Source organism: Gasterosteus aculeatus, chromosome 2 (genome assembly GCF_964276395.1).
Source record: "Gasterosteus aculeatus chromosome 2, fGasAcu3.hap1.1, whole genome shotgun sequence".
In the NCBI taxonomy this organism is placed as follows: domain Eukaryota; kingdom Metazoa; phylum Chordata; class Actinopteri; order Perciformes; family Gasterosteidae; genus Gasterosteus; species Gasterosteus aculeatus.
This window is the reverse complement of record NC_135689.1, coordinates 16903464-16923152: the sequence shown is the minus strand read 5'-3', so window position 1 is coordinate 16923152 and position 19689 is coordinate 16903464. Positions and strand designations below refer to the sequence as shown.

Genomic DNA, 19689 nt, shown 5'->3' with positions numbered 1-19689 from the left:
ACGACTAAACGGCCGAAGGTGACCTCGTATCTCCCCGATGACTCATCTGGTTTATCGGAAGGACTTGGGACATTAGCCCGGCCACCATTGCAACTCTGCCCGCTAATTTGGGGCCTCGGCGCTTTCAGAGTCGTGACCCGGTGCTCCCAATGGGAGCCCAGGAGAGGTCTCCCCCTCGCTATCAGTCAGACGAACACCGCCGGGATGAATAGAGGCCAGATTACAGCGGAGGGATGGAGCGAGAGGGAGCGATCGAGGAGCAAATGGGAGAAAGAAGCCCATTATCCTTATGAACCGAGTGTGGCAGGAGGCCCTGATTGGTCCAACAGCCTCTGGTCGACTCTCTAATCAACTGATGCAACACGGGATCGGGATTGACTGAGTTGAGGTGAGAGAGTGAGTTATTGCTCAAGGGGGAGGATCCAAATCATAGAGAATAACATACGTGTGTGTGTGTGTGTGTGTGTGTGTGTGTGTGAGGGGGGGGGGGTCAGAGGGAATAAAAGGAAAGGTGGGCAATTTAAATGAACAGAAAGAAGGTGAAGGCGGAGAGTAAAACGGGCCCTAAAATATGACGATGACTCAGGATGCAACTAATATTAGCGGCAGTGCCTTCAAATTCACAAACATGGATTACCGCGGCGACGCTTCCACCGCTTTTTTTCTATGTCCTCCCACCTGCCAGAAGGATCATTTACATATGAGGGTTGTGATTCATGAAAAGCGCGGCAGAGGATAAGAAATTGCACCTGCTCATCTGGTTGCTCAAGGCAGATGGCACAAAGGCACTATTCCCGGAGTAAACATTCAAAATATCGCGGCGATTTGCAATGCATCAAAATAAATTACGGTTATAAATTGAAGAAGGCAGTTTAAAGAAAAGGGAAGCGCAGATAAGCATTCTGTGCAGGGGTAATAAAAACAGACGAGCGTTCACGTGAGCTGCCAGCGTTGCACATGGAGAGGGAAACACGGGTCAAAGAGGGAAGCCTGCTAAGAAGCTCAGCTGAAAGAGGGAGGAATGTTATTTTGGGAAAAAGGTAGGAAAATTCCTCCCGCTAATTATTACTCGTACTCTCCCCTCCGGTTCCCGCCTTCATGCTAAGCTACGCTAACCCTCCCTCGGCTCTGGCTTCTTGTTTGACACAAAGGCATGAAAGTGGTATTGAACCCCTCCTCCCGCTCTCAGAGAAGTGTTATTGTCAAGCAGCAAAGTCGATTTACTGCATCTACAATAGATGGAAAGACAGGAAGAAAAGAGGCAATTATCAAGGCAGAGAGAGGGTTTCTCCTTCGGGGCATTTGGACTTACAGGGGCAGTTGGCGCCCTCTGGAGTGCTGGACGACGTCTTGCCGTCGGGGCAGCAGCCGAACTCGCCGTTGTCGCAGGACGAGCGTTCCTCGGCGGTGGGTGCAGTGGTGCTGGCCAGCGTGGAGCCTGGTGGAGATACAGAGGGGCTCATAATAATCCATAAAGCTTCAGGACCATCCAAATTCAAGCCAGCATATTGCTGAAAGGCAGAGGAGACTTTTTTTCCCAGGCTCTGGGGATCGGCCGTGTTGCCCGGGTAAAGATCGGTTTTTTTTCTCACAAATCGCTCCCGCATCAGCAGATGGCCGAGTTTGCAGTCTGCTGACCTGTGATTGGACGCTAATAGAGGCATCTGTCGGGAGCGATTATATGGCATTTTCATGGGAATTGATTTTATACCTGGAACTCATTTATTCAGGCGGGGAACACATAATGGCCACTGTTCAGTCATGTCACACACAGAGCACTTTAAATGATGAGCGGATATGATAACCGCCCTGCGCTGATTGGCCAACGCGCGTTCAAGGCTTCCCAGGAGCAAAAGAAGTCGCGTTCGCGTTACAGTCCCTACATCTGGGACGTAAAACACTTTAAAGTGGCTGCGCTCGCTCACTTTGGAGGACGGCGGCGCGTCGCAGCAGTTTATGGCCAAACAGAGATTAGAAATAATCATGGAAGCAAACAGCCAGGGGCCAAACAAGTCGTAAAGACGTCAGAGGCGAGGGACAACGGGCTCAAGGACTCGCGGTCAAGGGAGGCGAGGAGCGGGAGGACGGGGGAGGACCGGGGGAGGGACGAGGGAGTTTATGGGGCATCTGTTGGCGTGCGGCCTGCAGATTTACAGATGCTGGTGGGGGAAAGTGGGGCTGGCCACGCCGGCAAGAGGACGCGCTATGACTCCAGTGGGAGCCATGACAGCTGTCAAATAAATTCACACACACACACACACACAAGGTCACAGATAAGAGCCGCAATACAAAAACACAAAGAAACACACACCTCTGGCCTCCTCACATTTTGACATGTGCACATATTGGACAAACTCAGTGGCGAAGGTGCTGGAGAAAGACACACATCACATCACACGCAACCATACAGAACTCAACTTGAACATGCAAAGAAACGGACACACAGTTATAAAGACACAAGTAGGATCTTAATATCCACGTATCCGTGATGTACGATCTGTGTACGTCAGCGAGCACGTACAGTAAAAAGTAAAATAAGCAAAACATCCAAGTATCCTTTGGTACACATTTCCTCACACACACACACACACACACACACACACACACACACACACACACACACACACACACACACACGCACAAAGCCACGAGACTCCGCGTCTGGTTGGCAGACAGGCTACATGCCACCGAGCACTCCGGTCAGCTTCTGACAAGAGAATAAATGTAAGAGCCTGTTAGAGGGGGAGGAGGAAGAGCCGAGGAAGAGCTCGGCGTACCATCAATCCCATCCTGTTACTGCGCGCTGTCGGCCGGGGCGGACAGATGGGTGGAAAACAATAAGCAAAAGGAGAGGAAAAAAAAATAGAAGAGTCTCCCGACTTTGTGTCCCGGCACGAAGCCCGCTGTTACAGTCAGGAGGGCATGTCGAGAAAGATTTGAGACCAGTCATGTGACACGCAGCCTCCACGCGCACACGCGCACATCATTGCAGCCCGCCAAGCCCGGCTCCAGAGTTCCCCCGACGCGGACCAGCGGCTTTTTCTGGCCTGCCGAGGGTCTATTTTACGTTTGTTTGGCGAGCCGCCGTGCGAGCGGGAGGACAGAGAAACGGTGAGCCGTGCAAATGCGTTCCTTTATTCGAAATTGAGATATGCATCTCGTTCAAGTGGACACGACATACACGACACCTGTTGAAAAACCATTATTTCCACCCGCCCGCTCGGCACAATATTTGCATAGAGATAAGGAGGCCCGTGCCGATTCGCGGATGATGGCATGGATGTGTTGGGATGTCAATTAAGAAGAAACAATGAGTTTGTCCGAACGTTTCTGAGGAGAAAAAAAAAGCTCCCTCCCGCACACAGCCCTCTAAGCATTATGGGTAATGAAGTGAAAGAGCGGTGATTTACCGACAGTCTCCTCTGCTCCACTGGCCTCCGTCGGGATGCCGCTACCTGCTTCCTCCTCCTCCTCCTCCTCCTCCTCCTCTTCGGTCTGGTCGTCCCCGCTCGGCTCCCCGCTGCCCGAGCCCTCGGAGGATGTGGCAACGCGGACGGGGGTTCTGCGGGAGGAGTGGCCGGTTTGGATGGTTTGGATGGGCTTTGTTCGGTTGTGCATGAGGGTGGTAGAGTGGGCGGTGGGCGGGGGCCGCCGGGGGGGCTCCGGATCGTTGGTCCGTGGAGGCGGCATGGCGAACACCTGGTTTGGGGAGAATGGAGCCGGGGTGGTGATGGTGGCGGCGGCGGTGGTGGTGGCGGGGGGTTTGGGGGTGGGTCGGTCTGCCGGCTCAGAGATGATATCTGGTGGAGGGAAGGGGAGGAAGCAAGGAATGGATGAGTGACTGTGCAAAGATGAAAATGTTTTGATTTTGCTCCACGTACCTCCGACACAACCCCGAAAAATAAGTAAAAACATCATAAGCCGATAACAAAGGCACTTAATGATCATCGCACCCTACTGTTGACAATAACTTTGAAACTTTTTAAAGCATTTTCAGAAAAATTATGTCCTTTTAAATAGTCTGAGACTTTTCCCTGATGCTCAACAAAAATTGCATGAAAAACACACACACACACACACACACGTGCACATATATACAGTCTCCTGTTTGTAAAAGCAACCTCTGATTGAGAACCCGCCATGGATGGGATGTAAACAATCTTTATCCGACAGACCGTTAGTAATGAAAGTGCCTCCATATGCAGACTGAATCTGCAATACGCCGACAGATGACACACTGCGTTCAGAGTTATGTGCACTGCAGTGTGTTTCTCCTGCAGATGAGTTATGTTGTGCCCAAACAGGGTTAAACTACTCCAGTCGGCGTCAGTGTGTGCGCCTGCTTGTGTGGGCACACATATGGAGCGTGTTTGTGCGTGCACACTGTGCCAATGCATATGAATAATGCATCCATATTCATATGCTGCCCTCCAGTAGCAAAGCTTTAATCACCAAAAGCCAGTGCCTCCGGTGATGAATGATTGATAGAAATGGGGCGAAAGAAGCCGGCTTTAACTCCGGCTTCAAAGGCGGCGCGCTGCACGCGGCTTGCATCCGTCGACTACACCACAAACACACTGCTCGTCATCGGACGCGCAGAAAGGGGCGCACGCACACGCACACACACACAAACACATGTATTTAAGGATCCATCCGAATGAGGGAGAGAGAAGAGGCTCTCTGCAGAGAGACCCATCGTGGAAAAACCGCTCTGGTGCAAAAGGACAAACTGTCTGCAATAAAAGAACGATAAGGACAAAAACCCCTGAGGGGGAGGGAGGTGGGGCGGGTGCTACGCTAAGAGATCACTCCGGAATGAGCCGAGGCAAGCAGGCGTGACAACGCTGACGTTCGTCCCCTCGGGTGTAGGTGTGTGGGTGAACAGAAGATTAGAGACAAAACTAAAGATTTGCCCCTCATTAGGATTTGCCTCACATTACGCGGAGGCCTTAATTGCACCGCTATAATCGCCTGCTGGATTGGCAATTATTCACTGAGGTGCGAAAATGATACCTATGCCGAGACAGGCAGAAAAAGCCTGGGAGGCACTCAAGGGTGTGATCTTGGAGCTCGGCAGATAGCCTGCAGAGAGAGAGGGGGGGGGAGAAGGGAGAAGCAGCGTCGATGCTATCGCACAGAACGGTGGCATGCGTCGCCTTTCCTCTTGGCTACACCTGTCAGTCAGCTGCCAAGCTTAGCGTCAGGTGGCTCGCACCCTGGGAAGTATCTAATGTGTGTGTGTGTGTGTGTGTGTGTGTGTGTGTGTGTGTGTGTGTGTGTGTGTGTGTGTGTGTGTGTGTGTGTGTGTGTATGCATGTGCATGCTATGTGACATGGGATAAGGAAAGAAAAGAAACAAGTAGCTGAAAGAGGAAAGATGGACTGGCAGCACAGTCTGTTCAACTGATGCTCCTCTTAATCAAGTTTAACAGTCCCTTATGTGTGTGTGTGTGTGTGTGCAGATTTTCATCTCCGTGGAGCAACGGACAGTTATGTCGCATTGTTAGGGAAACAAAAAGAAAAGAATCATTGTCATCTCGCCTCGTCTCCACCGTGTAGTTATTGTTGAAAGGCGGTCATTAAGCCAGTTGGAGGTGTCGGCCGCCTTCAGTGAGGACGGCGAATGTGGACGGAAGGGGAGGGACGGGGGAGCCGCACAAAAAAGAGAGAGATAAAAAGAACAGAAATAGCCGGTTAACAAAGCCGTAGCTGTGGGAGAGTACAGTGGAACAGAACGGCGAAGGCAACAGACCCGCACGCGCCATATGCCGGCATACGCTGCCAATTTGCCACAAACCTACAGGTGATGACACCATATGGGAGAGGCAGGTCATTGCCAACTTGGTGGCCAAGTCCCCCCTCCAACCCCCCCAATGCTTTATACAGAATAGCTAGAATGAGTATTTTGGGCTTGCTTTCCTATATGGCGTCATCATTTAGTGGAGAAGCTGCAAAAGAAGCAATGAAATCTCTCCCCTCCCCATATAGTGGAGCCGTATAGTCTCTTTTTTAAGACTTCAGAGAGTTGGGAAACATCACAGTTTTTTTTCACAAGCAGAGCAGATTTTAAGGAGCTTCTCCATGCAGGGTTCTCCCACCTCGCTGCGCCCATTAGGCGACTGTGCTGCAGTAGTCACACAGTGGTACCGTTGGCATCGTTAAAAAAAATAAGGATAAAAAAAGTTGCGACGGATGAATGATGTAAAAGAAAGAAGGATCAATAGTCGCTCATTTATGCAGGGCCCTTTGGCTCTTTTCTGGGGCCACGGTGCAGCTCGACGAGCATCGGTGCGCCGCGGAGCTCCGAGGGCCCGGGGTCTGGAAGCAATGCGTGTAAACAGCGGGGGGCGGCGCGGGGCGGCTGCAGAGCAAATGCTAATTCGCACCCAGCCACACGTGAAATGAGCTCGAGATCTAACCCGCCAAAAACCCCCCCGAGCCCGCGGAGCAGCGAGCTACCCGCAGTGCAACCGCATCGGGGGGGAAAAGGGATGAAAAAGATCCTCCGTGGCTGTTAGGGCGGCCCAAGCGCTCGCCTGTCTCTTCCTCCCCCGAGGATTCAATGGAGAGAGGGGGAGAGAGAGAGAGAGAGAGGGAGATACTCCGCTGTGAGGCGTCTTCTCGCCTTCCGTGTGTGCAGCAATGCTTAGGTGAGGGATTACACACAACCCCGCTTCTCTATTGCCAGGCAACAGAGCAACGTGCAACCAGACCGGATTCTTGGCTCCCTGCTTTGTGCCGGTGACCCGCGGGCACGGAATTGGCAGGTGCCAGATGTTCGGGGACTTATCAGAGCCTTGTCGATCACTCGCTGAGCATAATTTAGGATTCTTTATCCGTGTACCTGCAACCGCACATGCACACGGAGCGTGTCAACAGCCTGCCCCCCCACCGTGGATATGACCTAGTTCGGGCCTGAGAGAGCTCAAAGGGAAGAGGGGCTGTTGCTGGTTTTTGGTCTACCTGATCCGCGCCCACCGAGCCAAGGGGTTGGATGAACATTTTCCCAACCCCCCCCCCCCGCACAGAAAAAGCCAAACACCTGGCAGTGGCTCGTGGCCAGGAGCTTTACAGCTGGCACTTGTCTCCCCACCCCTCCCCGCTGAGCGCAGCCAGCGGCGTCGCTGGCTTCCCCGCTGCGAGTGCAAGCTGGCAGTCGGTGCGACAACTTCACTGTACACGGAGGACCTGCGGCCTTTGGCGCGCGTCCCTGCACCAATTACACAGATCCAAACAATGTCCACCGGCATCTGGACCGAGGGGGGTGTCACAAGCTTCACTATGCTCACGCCGTTCTCCACATCATCAAGAGTCACACACATTACTCTCACGTGGCGGCGTGCAGGGGCTCGCTCGTTCTCGTGGATACGACCTACAATACTGCTTTAAAACAACCCTGCTGGAAAAGTGCTGCAAAATGAAAAAAAGCTGATTTTTGTCTGTCTGGCCGTGTTTCCGTGGACTCAAAATCAGTCGAGGACGAATCTGCTTGCACGTTGCTGTACGTGCGCCGGGGCTCACCTGTGCACCGTCCAAAGTGTTGCACCGTGATGTCCCCCCTCACCCTGCAGGCGATGGTCCTCAGCTGGCACTGGTCGGCGTAGGTCACCCCGTCCGAGCCGCACACCTGCTCCGCAGGGACCGAGACGAAGGGAACACACGTTAACCCCCTGCAGCCCGCCGCTTACTAGCCGACTGTGAGTGCCGACGTCTCAGAGAGACCCACCTGGGTTTTGTTTTTGTCGTCGCAGTCGGGCGGCGGGCACTCGCAGTGCGCCTGGCCGCTCACCTCCGTGCAAGTGGCTCCAAAACTGCACGTCAACTTGTCGCATGAAGTCGGGGCCTCGGAACCTATGGGGGGTTGTGGGAGGTTACAAGTTACAAGTAAGGTCCCGTAGTCACTCACATACACAATAAAAGTTGCCCTTTTCACTGCCATGAGATTGGTTTCTCAGTATCTATGAATCACTATTTACTATTGGGAGTGATGAAACCAAAGGATGTGTTTCTGAGTCTGCCACAGCACCCATACACGCTGCATGTTAATAATGTTGCAACAGTCCAGCTGCTTTGACAGCTGTCATCTCGCAGGTTGCCATGGATCACGGTGTCGCCTTGTTGCCATGGTACTGCACTGACTTGCAGCCAATATAACGTTGACATTACATATTTAAATAGGTGTCATTTGTCCATTATGGAGAGAAGTTATTTACTAGGTTATTCTGCAGACAACAAGACAACAGAACGCCAGTTTTGGTTGTTTTTGGGGGCCTTGGAGTCTGGTGTTGTGAGCTGTACAGACTGTAGAACCTGCGGAGGCATATCTGTTATTTGTAATATTGGGCTCTATCATTAATGAATAAATAATGCGTGAATACATTTAAGCTCTTTGACTTAGAACCTGGTTTAATGATCTTGACGCAGCCACAACCCCCATAATCACAACCCCCATAATCACTGGTTGATTATGGGAGTGTTTGGGACATGGCTGTGAGATTGTCCCACTACGCTGTGCATTTCTCTCCGTGTGACTGGCCTGTTTTTAGTGTCCTTAACAACCACAGTTGTAATGCAATGTCAACTTAAAATGTCTAGTTATCGGAGAGTCTCACAGTGTAAATTATTCATGGTTTTATCGTCCACAGTATTTTGCCAAAACTGCTTCATACAACAAAAAAAGAGTTCTATAAAGCATATATACAATTCAGCATATTTTGGCCCTTTTCTTTTTTTTTCTCCCACAGATCTTCGCTGAAGCGTTTGAAGCCTTGAAGCGAGAGCCCGGCCCACCCTCCATCCTCCACCCTCCACCCTCCACCATCCACCCTCCACCCTCCGAGGCAGCGAGTGTGGGGTCTTTGCATCGCTGCAACATCACAGGGGCTTAGAGTACCCCCCCCGCGCGCCACGCGGCCCCCCGCTTTCATGTGCTACACCTTGTCTTTTCATCTAGCCGGGCGTGTGGCGCTGCGCCGGGACCGCCGGCTTCATTAAGCTCTTGAGCTCCAGTCGATATCCGATGGTGCGTCTTAATCAAGCAGCTGCAGGCTCCCCGCAGCAGGAACTAACCTTTCCCTCGAGCGGCTTTTTTTTCCTTCCTTTTGTGCGATCACTGGGGCCGTTTCCATTATTAATCACAGTAATTAATAGCCCCTGATGCAGAAGCATAAACAAACACACGCGAGTGCTGTGAAACGTCATGGAAGTGTAGGAAACACGACGCCATTTTCCACCTGGCGATTGAGGGGTCACCGTGCGGACACGTTGGGCCAATAGAGCAGGATGCTCACGGAGCTGATCAGCGGATCACAGACGAACACAGAGAATGATGGGGACGGGGGCGGGGGGACACCCCCACAGGTTAACCCCGCCCCTCCTCACCTTTGTCACAGCCATCGGGACACACGTTGCACTTCATGCCCTTCACGCCTGTCTTGCAGGAACACAGACCCGACATCTGCTCGCAGTCGTCCCGGACAGAGCCCGTGGCGTCGCAGTTACACGCTGCAGTGGAGATTCAGAGGAAAGGGGGGAGGGGCAAAATAATAACTGGTTTGGGACAGAGAGAGGGAACGGCATACCAATAGCTCGGTTTCCATAGTGTACACCGGTGGTGTATATAAAACCAGGGCGAGGCGTCACAAAAGCTGTAGAACGCGGCGCTGTGCCATCAGTGTCGGATTTATTAAACTGTCAACACTGAAAAAAAACACAGAACTTGTGGACGTAAATCCCATTAAAACCTCTTCTTTGAGGATAAAGAAATTGATTAGCCTCACACTTGTATTTGATTGAATATTTATTAAATAACTATTTTTAGAGAATGTTTGAATGGACTCTGATTTGAAAAATTAAATGATGTATTATTATTATTATTATTATGTATATTATTTTAAATCTCACGTGCCCCTGGAGTGCCTTTGCGTGGCCGCAGGTGTACACGCATCCCCATTTCAGAATCTGAACTGTCAGATACATCCATGTGTTAAAGAGTCGAGGGCTGTGAAAAGTTTACCCAGCCTCAGGGCCCACAGACGGAGAGGAGGAGAAACGGGAACTGAAAAAAACAACCTCAGGGGAAGGACAGCGACCCCATCGTGTTCCTAGAATCAATGATGGCTTGTTTTTCCCCTCCTCCTCGCCTGCTGGACGTCGCTGTGCAGTCAGTGTGCTGTCTGCTTGCTGTGGGTAAACCTTGTTAAGGTCAGGCCACGGGTGGTGCACCTCACGCATCCCGCTGCTGACGGAAAATGCTCCGCGGCGTTGGGGGGGGTTATGTCCGATTGTACCTCGAAGCGCTCGTCACCATATTGCATTACAACAAGACAAACACGGGGCCCTGACCCCGGTTCTCCGCTTGAATACAAATGAAAACAGTTTGTTCGCTACGCTTTTGACAGAACTAAAGGAAACGGTGGGATTTTCTTCTGCAAAACCTTCCATCAAACTGTTTGGCTGCATATATTAAATGTAGGTAGTCTATGGAGAGTCATAGGTCTTTTACTTAAATTCCAATTCAATGATCTTTCTAGTAATGTAGCTCTGGTTTCATTTGTCCAGCCTGAAAAGCTTCTCGGCTCCATCCTACAACCAACCAATGGTTTTAAAATTGGACCACAGAGAGATCTGTGGATTATGTGGAACTCTCAATCGGACTTTTCCTCCCAAATAGTTACAACATCTATTGCATGTAAGTTTTTCTCTTTTATTCTAATCTGAGGTTTTGTCCTTTTAAAGCTTTTAGTGAACAGTAAAGTCCTCCAAAGCAAACGTATTTGGAGCTTTATCGGGCTTTACAAATAGTCATAATTTACTCAACAATCCAAAGTGAACCAAAACCCTCTGCAAAGCCGGATGCTGCTTGAAATAAGAAAATGTGTTTTTTTCTCTAAAAACCTTCAAGGAAAACAATGTACAAGGATGTCTTAAGTAACAACAAAAAAAGCAGCGTGAATACAATGGCTACAACTGCAACAAATGATTCCTTACGCGTGCAGCCGCTCATGTTCTCCGTCACAATGCCACGGAAGTTCCAGAAGCCCGGCTCGCAGCGGTCGCACTTCTGTCCCCCGACGCCCGGCTTACAGGAGCACTGGCCCGAGGACGGGTCGCACGTCCCTTTGTAGGAGCCGTGGACGTTGCACTGACAGGTGCCTGAGGAGAACAGAGCGTCATGGATGAAGGTTCCCCCCCTGCGGTGCGGTTTGTTTGACGGCCCGAGCGGCCAATGCCAAAGTACCACAGGTTTATGCAGGGCTCAGGCGGCGGGCGAGCTCTGTTCCACCCACTAAAAGGGCCGGATCAAGCGTGTTTAGGTGAGTTATCGCTCTGCAAAATCTCTGTGTATCTAGTCTGCATTTCCTCCGCCCATGAAGCATTTCTCCCCCCCCCCCGCCTGCGTGCTATCGTTCGTCAAGATCATCGGATGAAGAGATTTGTCCTGTTGATATGGTGCAACATTATCAGAATTATTCCTCGGATTAAGATGAAACGTTTTCTGCTCTGCAACTTTGGAACTGTAATTGCAGTCAAGGACAATAAGTCCCATATGCTGAAATGGCCTGATAGTATCTCACGCTTTCATTTTTTAATAACTTTTTTCTGCGCACGCACACAACAAATTCGTCTCACATGGAAGTTGTGGGGTGGGGGGGGTCAAAGGTGACGTGGAAAAAGGGAACTTACTGGGACATCCAGCCAGTCCGACTCCTAAGGCAGCCGTCACGTTGTCGTGGCAGCAGCCGTACACAGACTGACTGCAGTGCTGGGGGGGCGTCGTCGCGGGGGGGGACGTCGCCGAGATCGCTGGTGAGGTGGGAACGAAAAAGAGAAGGGGGGGGGGGGGGCAGGAGATAGTAGAAGGAGGGAAAGAAGAACACCATCATTTAAGGGATTGCAGTAGGGGGAGAGGTTCGGGGGGGGTGGGGGGGGGGGGGGGGGTTAGACAGCACAATCTCCAAGCAACATGTAACGTTTCTTTCTTTTTTTTTGCCAACAATGAGATTGGCTTTAGGGGCAGAGGTGGAGAGGCTGCCAGCCGGCTTCAAGATAACAATTCTATTTTCTCCACAATGGCTCAAAATCTTTGGGGGAGGGGGGGTAGAATGATGCTATTACCTCCAGTGAAAACAAACAGCGGCGTTGCTGGTGGATGTTCGGCGGCTGACATTTACCACCTACGAGGAGGCGTGTTCTCGTGATTTGTTCTTGTCTAATATTGGGGAATTGCACTGCTGCCCTACAACTTTCCGCCACGAAAAAAATACAGGGGGAGAGAAAACCCGCTGGATGTTGGGACGGAATGTGCCGAGCACCGTCCGCCTTTGTCGGAGGATGCACCAGCGTTCAAACTAGTGCGGCAGCTCTGAATAAAACTGTGTTCCCAGAACCTGGCGCGTCTCCAGAAGCCGGAAGAGGAACAACTATCATTCTCTGCAGGCTTTAGGGTGAAGAGTGGAGTCAAAGAGATAGAAAGCAGAAATCTTCCCCCCGCGTTCATTCCTCCCCTCTGTCTCCCTCCACCCGCCTCCCGATCCCTCTGCCTTGTGTTGCTCATTTGGAGTTTGGAGGCTGTAGATGCAGGGGCCATAAATCACACAGTTACTGGTGTGGATATGAGCCTCAGCCTAATGGCGACGGCTCGGCCTGCTCTTTTTCCAGTGCTTTCCCACTCCAGAGATGGGCTTTGGACACAGTTGATTTAACTTGACACCTTCCAGCGCTGCGTTCGGCTATCTGTGCTGAGCCTATTAGGACAGGGGGGGAACTTTTAATTTCATATGTTCTTCCACCCTTCAGGGGTTTTCCCCGCTGCACAATGCGGCTCGCTGTGACGTTTAATGTTACCCTCGCATTTCTGGCGCTGTCCTTTTGTCCGCTGTGGTGGTCTTTTATACGCTCGCAGGGGCCCGTCAGCGCGCGTTTTCTCGTCTAGTAAACCAATAAGTGTTCCTTTGGATTTGACGGAAATCCCGGGGCCAGATTGGAGCTTTCAGGTTGCTTACAAAGGGCGGTTTGAAATGCCTTCAAAGGTGCGCGCACACGCAGCAGGGGACCCTGTGAACACCGTATGCAAACGAGGTACATTTTGTCATTATCATAAATGCAAAAAACACACAAAAAAACAACAACCAAGGTTGCTTTCCTGCTCATAGCAGGAGCTGGCATGTTTTGATAAGTTGCTACAGCGGAGGTCAAATACAGTTAATGTGGAAGGGCAGTGAAAATTCCCCAAGATCAGAGTGTTTCCGTTTGCCAATAGGAGAGCAGAGCTCTCGCACCCATGCAGGGAAAAAAAAGCAGGAGAGGAGGATTGATTATGCGCGGCTGGTCGAGAGGCGTGACAGTCAGTGCCCACGGAGGGCGGCTTAGGGAAAGGGAAGAAACACTGCCGAGCCCCCACTGCCTCACTCCCCCCTCAACCTTCTCCATCCGTCTTTATTTTACACCCGCGGGGGAATGAGCACAAGAACAGCCCCCCGCCCCGCAGAAGGTCCTGATGTAACACTTCCATGGGCTAACCCTCAATACTCGATCTGACAGCTATCCTGGTTAATGAATGCAAATCGTTTACATGAAGAGAGACAGCGTTTCACATGTTACAGCAAGTGGGGGAAAGTGGTGTCTAGGGGGTTAAGAAGCAACCTTGTGCGCACAGGTTTTGTGGTTTTTGTGCGTTGTGAGAGCGTCCGGCGGCGGGGTGCGTCATCATTATCGCTATCAGCTCCATCCATACATGTGCCCGTGAGAAAGATCCGTATCTCTGGGCGCCAGCCAGCCCCACAGGAACGCCGCGGTCTACAGATGTGAGCGAGAGCCTCGCTGAAAGGCCTCGAGTGTGTTGAGTGCACACGCACGCATCATATTTCACCTTGACCTTCTTTGTTTCTTCAGGCCACGGCGGTCCCGCCGCTATGACACAAACAGCAGACTCTTGCCGCCCCATGAATGGATGGAATGAGTGCAGAAATGGGATGTCAATGACAATGGGTGCCAGGTGAGTGTGCTTCTGCGCGCCGTAACGACAATGACTCTTGAGTGGTGTACCGACCTGCACAGGGTCCCTGATTCTGAATCATCAAGTGCTCTTGTTTCTCACATCTGGCCTTCTTCAAGTGGCACTCGTTGCTGTAATTTTTTCCATCTGAGCCACAAACCTGGAAGGAATGGCAGAAAGTTGAGGATTACCTACGAATGGAGCTACAGCTGCAAGCGGCAGTTTAAACAGTCGATTGTATAGAAGTCTATGATGAAATGACCCAATTGTCACCTAATTGGTTACCTCAGTAAGCATCGAAAACATGCTGTTCTTTTTTTTCTTTTTCAATACAGCGTTGTGAGTGAAATAGCAATAAGCAAAGAGCTTTAGGGTTTGGCAAACTTGTGATTGACAGGTCGCTACCACGCGTGGTCCAGTCTGGGACTGTTTTTTCATCTTACAACTTTAACCCTTTTCCAGAGTGTTTTGAGTTCATCAAGTTTATTGTCACCATACAAATATCTTACATTTACATTTTAGGTCTCCTTGTCAATTGTTATCCGGTATATGAACTTTTTTTGACCTATTTTTAATACAAAATGAAACCATCTCGTGCCATTTCAATTAAATACATCTGCTTGCTCAGGGATTCAGAGACACAAAACATTAGGACTTCTTTCCACTCCTTTATGCGTTAGCCTTTTAAACGTAACATTGACATTTGTATGTAATTGCACATTGGTGAGAATTGTTCCTCTTGTAACCATAGAAGTAAAAGACAACTATCACCTGAGCTGCGTTGGATCTATAATAAAAAGCACACGTTTTTGGAATAACAGGAAGTGAGATCTAACTAATAAGCAGCTTTCTAACATGATTGCTGTGCGATTATCCCCAATGAACCCGAGTGATGCTGCTCCCATTCGTCTGATGGGTTTCAGCTGAGAAAACAGGCTTCAGACGCACTAAATGTGCTCTAAGGAATGAACCACGTACCGGGTTGAGAGGCACACTTTGACAGGAGAAGTCACAGACGCAGCGGTCGTCCTCCGCGTCCTCGTCCCACGAGCCGCCGAACGTGCGGCAGCGGTCCTGTTCACAGCTCTCCGCGCCCGAGCCCGACCCCCCGGAGCCACAGTCTGCGTTGAGAAAAAAACACACCACGAGGACACGGGGTCACCACAAGGTCAATGAAAGACACGCGGGAGAGGTCCCGGGAGACCGGCTCTAAATCTCATGTCTCTTTAAATTTGAGACCACATTTACACATTAGCAGCATCACAAAGTGAGGATCATTTACATTTCCCTCACACTGGTGTGTGGGTGGGATGGGAAAGGGGGGGGGGGGGGGGGGGGCAGTGCTGGTAGTGCAACACATGACCAACTGTGGTGAGGGAAAGAGAATAAATAAATTAGACGCAACACCACCACACAACCAGCGAGGCATCCTTCTCATTTCGATTAAATCGGGAGACAAAGAGGGGCCGCAAAGTATTAGCTGTGGCCTCCAAGTGTGCAGAGGAAATCAGTGGCGAGGCCGGCGCGACGGTCGCCCGCCTGCGGATATGAGGACACGACTAATTGGAAAGTGCGCGAGTAAAATCAAATTATCGCCAGAGACTTTAGAGAACGTTGTCCCGGCTGCTCTTTCACTGTCACCCCGGAAGGCCTTTTGTTTGTTCTCCGGATCCAGCAGAGCCCAGCGAGAGAGTCCAACACTCGACGGGGGCTCGCGTTGCTCGACAGAAGGTTGGCCGTGATGCGCGCTTGTGCACACGCTAGCACAAGGTAAAGCAACTTTAGCACAAGGTAAGCAACCCATAAATGAAGGGGAACCGTGACCGCCGGCGCCGCTTGGAGCTTCATTCGAGGAAAAACAAGTGCAGGCAGCAGACAGGGGGGGGCGGGCGGGGGGACTCCGGCTTTTGAAGCTGCAAAACTTCACCTCTGGTGAAACTCCGCGGGGAGATCAGGTGCGACGTGTGCGAAAGCGGGGAATGAAAGCGCCGGCGCGGCAGAGACAGGGAGCGTCAGAGGGAGCGAGAGGGAACCCGTGGGCTGGCAGGCAGCTCATTTGAAACCAATCTGTTACTCCAAAAAAACATAGAAAAAAAAAGAAGAGGAGTGCAGTCCAACTAAAAGCCCCCAGCGCAGATTCAAGAGACTCAAGATAATCAGGCTGTTATTTCTCCTTCCCGTCCGTATTGACGCATCCGCTCTAACGGTGAAATCGATGGCGTAATGATGGAAACGCCACTTAGCATAACCCATCTTCTCAAGTAGATCAGGGAGCAGGTCGCGGGGGAAGGGGAGGGGCCCGGGCCCGTTCTCTGATACGGGTCATCTGCAACGGGGCTTGTGACAGCTTGGCGCTGTCGATTCAGCGGGCGGGGCCTTCGCTTCATTAGCACGGGGCCCAGCGGCCCAGCTGGAGCTTTGTGCCGAGGCCAACGTCCTCCACACAAACATCCGGGCTAGTTGAGGACTCGGCAGAACCTCCGATCCTCCACAGCGCCCGAGGCTGCGGCCGCCGCCAGCGTCTCATCGAGTCGTTGATGAGGGTGACATTTTGAGACGGGATAAATGGCTTCAAACCGCCGGCGCCAATATCGCAGGTATGTGAGCGCCCCTCGGCTCATGGTCTGAAAGCCCGCTTTGCGCCGTACGCCGCCTCAGCAGGGCCCAGTAGAAGGGAAACGCAGCAGTAGCCCATTGATATTCCGCTCAGCCCCCCTGACAGAGACGACATAAATAAATAAAGGAGGTGAGACATTAGAATGGAATAAATAAAAGTGAAGGACGGAGGGGGGGGGTCCTCATTAGCTGCTGCTCTTTGATGTGCCCGCCGCCCGCGCTGCCTGTGAACCTTTCAATTAACAAATCCCCAGCTAAGACGGCTCCATCAGCTATTCTCTCTGTGCTGCCCAGCCGTCGCTTTTTACTCATTCATGTCAGAAACCAGAGGCTATTTAGCCGAGAGAGCTCCATTAAGAAGATAGGATCCAGCGGGCGGAGGGGAGAGCATAAGGAAAATGTCCAAGGAAGGCAGAGAGGGGGAAACAGGACAACAACAAAACACTTCTGCAAAGACACATGGCAGTGGAAATGAGGGGCGGCTTATGTTGGGGCGGGCTGATCACTCGTCTCTACATCTGTGGCGTCGGCAGGTGACCGACATCCTCGTGATCCCGAAAGATGGAGGGAGAGCGACGACGTCTTCGCTCCTTCTATGGGCCGCCCGTACGTCCCGCTGTTGACGGGCGTGACAGCCATGTTTCACCATGAGAGCTTGCGGAGACGGAGAGGGAGTCTTTTTCTTATCTCCTGGAGCATCATTGATCCCATGCGTGCAGCGCGTGAGATGCTGCACTCGTAATCAAAAAAAATCCCAGTCAATTAAAAAGGGCCAGGGGGGGGGTTGGGGTGGGGTGGGGTGCTGAGGTGATGCACTGATCCAAGTCACCACTTTGTCAGTGTCGGCAGAAGAAGCTGAGTACCCGCGCGTGAAATTAAACAGGTGATGCATTTCCCTGTTTGGCCAACGGTGGCAATGTGTCATTTTTCATTACTGTTAAACAAAAAAGAAAACAACTTCCATCTTTATGCTCGCTAATGAGGATGTTGTCTTGGAGTGTGTGTGTGTGTGTGTGTGTGGGGGGGGTGGAGGGGATTGTGCACAATGGTGATGTAGAACTTTGCCGTTGTCCACCACGCAGCCAGAAAGTAGCTTCAGGTCCTATTGTGGCAGACTGCTGTTAAATCCTCAACTTTGCACGCCGCCTTCCAGCGCTGCAGCAATGTGGGAATAAATACAAAGCTGCTTATTCTTACAGTGAGCAGCCCAAGAGGAAGCGTCCCACGGCCACGTCTCGAGGGAGGGAAAATAGCAACTTGGTGGTTTGATGGTTTTACGATGACACCAGACGTCCTGTGGAGCGTCCGATTGGACGGGGCTGAATGGAAGCGGGCGCAGAGTTCTGCCGATTTCGCCCCATAGGGCGAACTTTATTGAACGCAGGCACCCCACCCCCATCCCCCCCCCTCCCACCCACCCTATCTGTGAAGGCATCGCGGCTCCTTTTGTCGCGAGGCGCAATTTTCGATAAAGGCCGAGGGAGGGGCGGGATGGCATCGAGCGAAGGGGAAAATAGAGACGGCGAGGGAGAAAAAAAGCTTCTATTGTGTCAGCCGCCTGGTTTTCTCTCAGTCAAAATGAGCAGCTGAAAAAATGCAGAATGTTCAGAGGCAGAATGAGAGAGAGAGAGAAACACACAAGCACAGCAATGCCCTTGGGGAGGAAGAAGAGCCGTTTCGCCTGATACAAGACAACCAACAGAAGGAGGACGTGTGTGTGTGTGTGTGTGTGTGTGTGTGTGTGCGTGTGGCGACGGCGGCTCTGCATACAGTTTCACATTTCTTCACGCTCCACATACAAAAAAGGTCACTAGTCTCAGTCAATGAAATGACGTTAAATCGACCAAAAGGAGCTTTGGCGGCAATTTGTCTGGAGACACAAAGGAGAGAAGAAAAAAAGAGGAAGAAAAGAAAGACAAAAACCGCTGGCTGGCAATCCGAACGGAAAGAGGATTGTTCTGCGCTCTGCATGCCCCGTCCTCCATCCGCTCCCCGCTGGCAGGTGTAATCTGCTCCCCTTCACACCTTGTCAGAGGTTGGCATGCCGCCCCTACTGACGTGTCCCCCGTAGACGGGCCCGAGTGAGGGCCCGTGATGCCGGGCCTCGGCCCCCTCAGCGCGGATCAAGATATGATTTGCAGGGTGAATTCGATTAGTCCTTCATTCAGAGCGACGGAGTGCACAGCCGTGGAAATCGGCGACACACTCGCCTCAAGTGCCATCGGTCACACACTTAAAAGCATAATTGGAAGGAAGGGCTCCGTAAAATGTGTCCTGTGAACGACGTTCCACAGAAAACAGCACCGGAGCCCGAGTGAGGCAGAGTTAAATGCTCATGGCTCATATGTTAGCCAGTTGGACGCTCTGAACGCCGTTCTCATTCACCTCCATACTTCAATCCCGCTCAGCTGCTGACAAGAGAACGGAACACTTCCTGCAGATATTTCACATTAAAAGCCTTCCTCGGAAAAGAATGTCACGTGTTAAAATGGTTTTAAAAGAAGTGGTGCGTTTTCACTGAACTTAACTTTCCACTTAACGCTCCACACAGCGGGTTCTGTTGATGGAGGCGCAGTATGACCTTCCCGTCACGCTGTGCTTTGTTAGCCTGTTAGCGTGCTGCAACCATTAATAAATCCCTCACATGACTGGATGCTGTTCCACAGGTCAGTTGATAAAAATAATTACACTATTTCAAAGGCCGAATGGTTTGGATAATCACACCATTTCAAAGTCCATTTCCCACCTTCGTCACAGCTGCCGGGTTTCGCCACATCGATTCTACTCTTCTGCACGCAGGAGGACGTGCGGAGTTCACACTCGTTTTTGTAGGTGACGCCGTCGCTCCCGCACACCGGGGCAAGGCCCTCGCCAGAGCACTGCGCGCACTCGCACTTGCTCCTGACGCAGATGGCCCCCCAGGCACAAACTGTGCTGCCGCATGTTTCTGAAATGAAAAGGGGGAGAAGGGGGGTGGGGGGTTGATTTGACGTACAGTATTTTATTCACAATAGACCTGAGAATGGATTTCGTCTCGAGATTTCCTTCCCTAATTGCAACGCATGGCACTTCCCCTTG

The 19689-nt window shown here is 51.5% G+C and overlaps 1 protein-coding gene across 8 annotated transcripts in view; it reads right to left on the bottom strand.

Annotated features, from left to right (window-relative positions):
• The window catches only part of agrn (agrin), a 186194-nt gene that overhangs the window by 30108 nt on the left and 136397 nt on the right, over window positions 1-19689 (bottom strand). For 6 of the 8 annotated variants that reach the window (XM_078085420.1, XM_078085414.1, XM_078085431.1 and 3 more), the window contains 10 exons: window positions 19358-19558; window positions 14974-15116; window positions 14050-14155; window positions 11685-11804; window positions 10989-11153; window positions 9381-9503; window positions 7726-7850; window positions 7521-7626; window positions 3411-3800; window positions 1313-1438 (listed from right to left, as the gene is read on the bottom strand). In XM_078085420.1, the coding sequence (XP_077941546.1) occupies window positions 1313-1438; window positions 3411-3800; window positions 7521-7626; window positions 7726-7850; window positions 9381-9503; window positions 10989-11153; window positions 11685-11804; window positions 14050-14155; window positions 14974-15116; window positions 19358-19558 (1605 nt within the window). The remainder of the gene's footprint in view (window positions 1-1312; window positions 1439-3410; window positions 3801-7520; window positions 7627-7725; window positions 7851-9380; window positions 9504-10988; window positions 11154-11684; window positions 11805-14049; window positions 14156-14973; window positions 15117-19357; window positions 19559-19689) is intronic. The other 2 variants (XM_078085426.1, XM_078085440.1) reach the window with 1 other exon arrangement.